The sequence below is a fragment of the Microcebus murinus genome, chromosome 24, assembly GCF_040939455.1.
Source record: "Microcebus murinus isolate Inina chromosome 24, M.murinus_Inina_mat1.0, whole genome shotgun sequence".
Lineage (NCBI taxonomy): Eukaryota > Metazoa > Chordata > Mammalia > Primates > Cheirogaleidae > Microcebus > Microcebus murinus.
The window spans coordinates 17,624,467-17,630,466 of NC_134127.1; the positions used below are offsets into that span (position 1 = coordinate 17,624,467).

At 45.1% G+C, this 6,000-nt stretch overlaps 1 protein-coding gene and 1 long non-coding RNA gene across 6 annotated transcripts in view; one reads left to right on the forward strand and one right to left on the reverse strand.

Moving 5' to 3' along the window:
• INTS10 (integrator complex subunit 10) overlaps positions 1 to 4,031 on the forward strand; it is a 27,609-nt gene extending 23,578 nt beyond the window's left edge. For 3 of the 5 annotated variants that reach the window (XM_012785074.2, XM_075997335.1, XM_075997336.1), the window contains 2 exons: positions 1,437 to 1,514; positions 3,624 to 4,031. In XM_012785074.2, coding sequence (XP_012640528.2) covers positions 1,437 to 1,514; positions 3,624 to 3,780 — 235 coding nt within the window. In that variant the 3' untranslated portion in view covers positions 3,781 to 4,031. The remainder of the gene's footprint in view (positions 1 to 1,436; positions 1,515 to 3,623) is intronic. The other 2 variants (XM_012785076.2, XM_012785077.2) reach the window with 1 other exon arrangement.
• On the reverse strand, positions 1,584 to 5,667 carry LOC105882557 (uncharacterized). Its single transcript, XR_002222154.2, has 3 exons — positions 5,472 to 5,667; positions 3,588 to 3,737; positions 1,584 to 1,740 (listed from the first exon to the last, which is right to left on the reverse strand). It is a non-coding gene; the product is annotated as an uncharacterized LOC105882557 (long non-coding RNA).
• Positions 5,668 to 6,000: the final 333 nt, after the last annotated feature.

Sequence of the window (6,000 nt, forward strand, 5' to 3'; positions counted from 1 at the left end):
TTTACTGAGCTGACAGTGACATGTGACATGCAGATAATCCCCAGGATGAGGGATTAAAGGGTGCACTAGACACCCTGACAATATCCCTGGAAGGGGTTGTTTGGGGTTATTTGTGTAAAGGATACCATCATGCATTTCTAGGCTTTTGAAGGATAATTCCAGGTTCTCCCACCTTGCTGAATATAACCCTTAATTTCTTCTAAACTTTCTGTAGAAGACAAGCCTCTTAGGAAACCTGAAGTTTCATCAGTTTTGCAGCAGGAATAGGGACTGTTACCTAGTGATCTGAACTTTTAGCAATTTGCCCAGTCTTCACTGTGTGAGTCTCAAAGTTAATTACTTATGCTTAAAACTACAGCAGTAGAAGCAAACTGCATAAGACAGAGAGCTCTTACTAATTGAGGTATGACTAGAATCTTGAATAAAACTATCTATATTCCTTTTCCCTTTGGGTTCCATACAAATTCTCTGAAGCCATTGCAGACCTTTTGGGTGGTTCCTCCAGATGAGTGGCAGAGATGTTGTGAGCAGTGTACACTCCTCCCCTAGGTAAGGTTGTGAGTCTGCCATAGTTGTGGCATCTCGGATACAAGCAGGTACAGTACAAACACTGAGGGCACCTGGTGCCTGACCCAAAGGATGGATAAGCTCCTAATTTGTTATGTAGAATTTTTGCTCTTAAGTATTTTAAAATAGAGAAATATTTCTATGCTGATATTTGCAGTACTTTGGTTGCATTAGACTGGATTAAAATGGAAAACGATGTCCTATATATGCTCCGAATAGGGTGGATAATGGTGTTCTATGAGGTGATCACCAGCTATACACTAAATCCTTGTTGTTACAGAATTCTGCAAAACCATGGGTTCCAGACTCTTTTTTCCCCCCTGCATCTATTCCTTTTCTCAATACTTTTTTGAAATTCAAACTCACCCTTTCTTTATCGAAAACATTGCCAGCCCTTCTAGTCCTCTTGGAAGGGCCCCTCCAGGTCGGGGCTTCAACCCTGTGAAAGATGGTTACCAAACATCCCCAGGTTGACTGCTGGGATTGGCGTGGGCACAAGAAGAGTGGAAAGAGGCTGGCTTTGAAAATGTGTCTTCTCAAATGTTGACCCTGCTCCCCACTGCCATTCAACTGCATTCCATTGTCCTCTTCCTCACTGGTTGCTTTTTATACCAAATCTCAAGTGGGCTGAGCTCTGGGACCAGGAACCGAGATGCCTCTGGACATGCACCGGCAGCGGGTGCAGTGAGGGCTTGCTAGCTTCTCCCTCAGCTCCTAAAACACACAGCTGCGGCCAGGGGCTTGTTGAGGTTACCGAGTTTCTGTACAGTCTGCTTCCAGTCTTGTGTATTTTCTCTGGAGTGTTGTTTTTGCAGTGCAGGGTGAGTCGGTGTGGGTGTTTGAATGCTGCTGTTTGCTGTTTCTTAAAGGCCTTCTAGCCCTCCCATGGGGTTGCTGCAGCAGGAATTCTTACCTGTGCTTCAGCCCAGCATACAGACTGCTGACAGGTACCAAGTGGAACAAACACCTGCTCATAGTGTGCTGTTTGTCAACATGTTTACTGCCCATGGTTTTCTGCTCTTTGTTCCTCAGTGCTCTTTTTCATGCTTTATTTATTTTTTTAATTTGTTCTGCATTCCTTGGCAAACCATCTGGTTGTAATATTGTAACATTTCTTATTTTTTTCCATAAGTTGCCAGTGTGTTTGTGTTCGATTTAAAAATCATTATGGATCTGGAAAAAAAAATTAAAGTTATATAAAATTGTATTAGATTAAGTGCACATTCGATTAGGTGCTAAAGTATGATTCTCCTTTGATAAAACTTAAGGCTTTTGGTCATAAATATTTAAGGGTGCTGAAGTTTAAGTAGATTTTTATTTCTGGATTTTCATATTAGTGACCAGTGCTGTTTGGGGTCTAAATAGCATTAGCACGGCTTTTCCTGCCAGTGATGCTGTTTTTTCAGACCTTACCATTCTGAACTGAAAATATTTGATAGGCTAGAATACCACATTTCTTAGCTGGTTTTTCCTGTTCTTAAGCCACAAAAGCTGACTAATTCTCTTCTTCAGTTAAACTACCAGAGGGATAGAGGCTCTAATATCAATATATTGAGTAGTGCCACTGTTTATGGAAACAATAGGATTGGACCATGATCAGCAAGATGTAACATTTACTTATATTTTTAGTATTAAGCCCTTTGGATGACTCTGCAAATTCCAGTAACTTCCACTTGGTCAGAGGGTTGACTCCAATCTGGGGTTGCAGCCTGGAACTTAGAAGAGCAGTGTCTCAGGGCAGGATACAATTGTCTGCATCTGTTCCCAGTGGGACTCAGCCTTGACCTCTCTGACACTGTATCCTGATCACTGAGCTACCTACCCAGACTTGACTAGAAATGTTCACAAAGAACTGCATTTTCTCTATGGCCCTGCTGTTTTCTGACATAGTTCTTTATGTCAGAAAACATCTATGGCATTGTAGAGTGTTCTGTAATAGCTTTACTTGTCTAACAAAGCCTGATTTTTTTCTTCTATTGCACTGCAACATTATGACTCCCATTGTTCTTATTTTATATGATCATATAAGTTTTAAAAAACACATTTTAGAGTGCTTTCAACAGTTTGATTTTGCCCAATATGTAAAAATCAAGTTTAAGTCCTTGTTACTTTGTCTGAGGGAAGTTAGACAGTAAGGTGGGGAATGGAGGTTCTATTTGTCGAAATCTACCAAATTGCTGAACCAGTAGTTAAAACTCCTTTCCTCTTAACTGAGCTGAGTGGTTTTTGATAGACTTTTCCTTTCTTTTCTTTATTTTGTTGTCTTCAGTTTTCCGGGATTTCGTTTGTAATTTCCTTTTCTAAAGCACAACCTTTGGGGCATAGTTAGAGACATTTTGCTTGGGCCCAACTGACTCTTCCACACATGTGCAGGTCTCCTCTGAGCATCTGGACAGATGTGGTCTCTGGGGATTCTGCCTCTCTCTCCAGACCTGGGCCAGGTTCTTGTCTCAGGAACCCCCAACCCTCCCCACGTTTTCTCAAACAGATGAGAGTATGGATGGCGCAGCACTTTAGAGGAGCTGCCTGGTGTCCTGGGAGAGAGAGGAGCTCACAAGCCGCAACTGTGTAGAACGAAAACCTTTCTGAGCCTCTCAGGGAACTCACTTGGGTGATTGGCTCTTTCTGGTTTCCCTCCTCTCCCTGCTGCTGCCTCAGGAGAGTCTGCTGCTCAGCTGGACACGAGTGCTTTGTGGCCGGTGTGGACTGGACCCAGTAGGCCCTAAGTAACTGAATTGTTACCAGTCAGCAGTAGGGATGCATAACATCAGAGCTTCAGGAACTCAAAAGCAAAGCAGGTGGCATTTTACCCAACACTTAAATGCTTGCAATAACCTTTTCTAGAGTGGGGAAAATGTCTCTCTAGTTTTAAGTCTTTCGAAGAAGGAATGGGCTGGAATGTTTATTTGGTTACAGCTTTTCTTTTTTTCTTTTAAAAATGTGTTTTACTTATTTATATTTAGATGAGAGGCAGGCTTTATTCCTACCAAGTAGCAGTGATCAGTGATGCTGATGCTAACCTCTGTCTTCATTTGTTTCCCTGTCGCTGACCTCAGGCACCACACGGTAACTCGAGGCATCACCAAAGGCGTGAAGGAGGACTTCCGCCTGGCCATGGAACGCCAGGTCTCCCGCTGTGGTGAGAATTTGATGGTGGTACTGCACAGGTTCTGCATTAACGAGAAGATCTTGCTTCTTCAGACTCTGACCTGACTGGAGACCTTGCCACCAGAGCCAGCTCGTAGCTGTAAAATTTTGGAGGAAGACACACAGCACTGATACATGTTGCTGTCACAAACTCTTAAAAAGAAGAAGACCATCTGAGTTCTAACTCCTTGGTTGCTTAAAAGTAGTTCCCAAGAGTCTGAGAAACTATTCTATTTTTAAGAGTCATTTTTTTGTAATTTTTGTAAAAGAAAAAGAATCAACCTGTTTTGTAAATAAAAATCATCCTAAAATTTGAAGTTTTTAGAAATTTATTTTAATTCTTAAGAGTCTCTGAACAGGGGTGCATTTTTCTTCTACTTTTTGCAAACATACAGCAAGGGGAAAAAAAATCCAACACAATTAAATTGAGTAATGAATTTCATTGATGTGGATACTTAAGACATATACCTTCCATGATTTCAAGATTTTATTTTCCATAGTTAGGCTTTTGATATGTAAATATTACATATCAACATAATATTAGACCCTGTCTTTTGAGAAGTTTTAATACCAAAAGTCTTTATGTAAATGAATCTGAGCCTGTCCTCTCCCACTGACAGTCCCTTGAAGGAGCAGTGCTGGGGACCTGCAGGAAAGCCCAGGACAGGAAGTAGAGAGCAGAGGAGAGGTGGGCAGGGGAGCTTCCTCTCCGTCAGGCCACAGAGGGGCCCTGCTGCTGTGCCAGGGCCACCCTCTGCCCCGCCCTTTATTTGCTATGCGACTGTGGATAGTTTAACTGCCCTGTGCCTTTCCTTTGGCAAATGAAGACAATAGCTCTTCCCTCACAGATGTTGTAAGGATTTAATGTTACTCCATGTGAAATGCTGAGAAGAGTGCCTCGCACATGGTTAGTGCTGGCCAATGCTAGCTATGAGGTTTATCTCTTTTTCCTTTTGCTCTTCATGAAATAATAGGCAAACATCAAAACCATTTGTTTCTGGGGGCTGTGTAAGAAACAAAGCTAAGAAGTTGTTCAGTGACTTTGCATAAAGTCTTAAAATTTTTTTTTCTAAATAAGATCCTTTTTATTAATATGTTAAAATGAAAGTGGTTTAAATAATAGACATTTGATTTCAAAAATATCAATTAGCTCATTTTGAAGTGTTTATCGGTGTAATATGAGTTTATTACAAATATATATACGTGTGTGTATACATATTTTAGAGACAAGGTCTCTTGTGTCGCCCAGGCTGGACAGTGCAGTGGTGTGATCATAGCTCACTACAACCTTGAACTCCTGGTCTCAAGCCATCCTCCTGCCTCAGCCTCCCTGGTAGCTAGGACTATAGGTGTGCGCCACCACGCCTGGCTAATATTTAAATGTTTTGTACACACGGCCCAAACAGAAACACAAGGAAGGGCTCACCTGAGGGAACGCTGACGTGAAAGCAGCTCAGCTCGGGTGCAGAAGGCACATTCCCCCCACCGGACATCCCCCTCAACACACACACACCCCACACGACACACGCACAGAATCAGCACACGGGCAGTTCCTGAGGCTGAGGACGCCCCTCGGATACACTACACATTGCCCCCCGGACATTCCACCCCACACACACGCGCGACATTCGCACAGAATCAGCACCCCCTGAGGCTGCGGGGTTCTGGCCCCTGCGAGGACGGCCCTCTGGGAACACAGCAGCCCACATGCAGTCCAGCCCTCCGGGTCGCGGGGCAGAACTTTCAGGGAGACTCACAGACATCCCTGAGGCGGGCGTGAGACGGCAAAGGGTCCCGTGCTGCGCCCACACGGCTCCCGACGAGGTTCCTGGGGCCTGGCCGGCCCTCCTCCGCGCCTAGAACCCCGGGACCTTCCCATGGAACCGTCCTAGAGCCCAGCGGGCCACAGGCCACAGCGGTCTCCGGCCCGGCCAGGCCGCAGGCGCACGGTCCCTAGGCAACCAGGAGGGCGGCCGCTGTGACGTCAGCGCCACGCGCGTGCGCAGTCCCGGGTCGGCTGAAACTCCCGGATGTCAGGCTTTGGGAAGCGGGAGACTCGGGTGGGGTGTATAGGGTGGGTGAGGAGGGTGCGGCCAGACGCAGGGCCGGACTCTAACCATCCTGTTTTCAGGACCCCTTGGAGCAGAGCTTTGGGTGGGTTCCCAGTGAAGGCCCAGCTTCGTGGTGAGGGGTGAACAGTCGAGGCCTCTTTGGTTCATTTTTCGGGTTGGATGGTGTGGACAGGAGGGGTCACATGGTGGTGAGGATGTAACGTAGTGAGGGGCA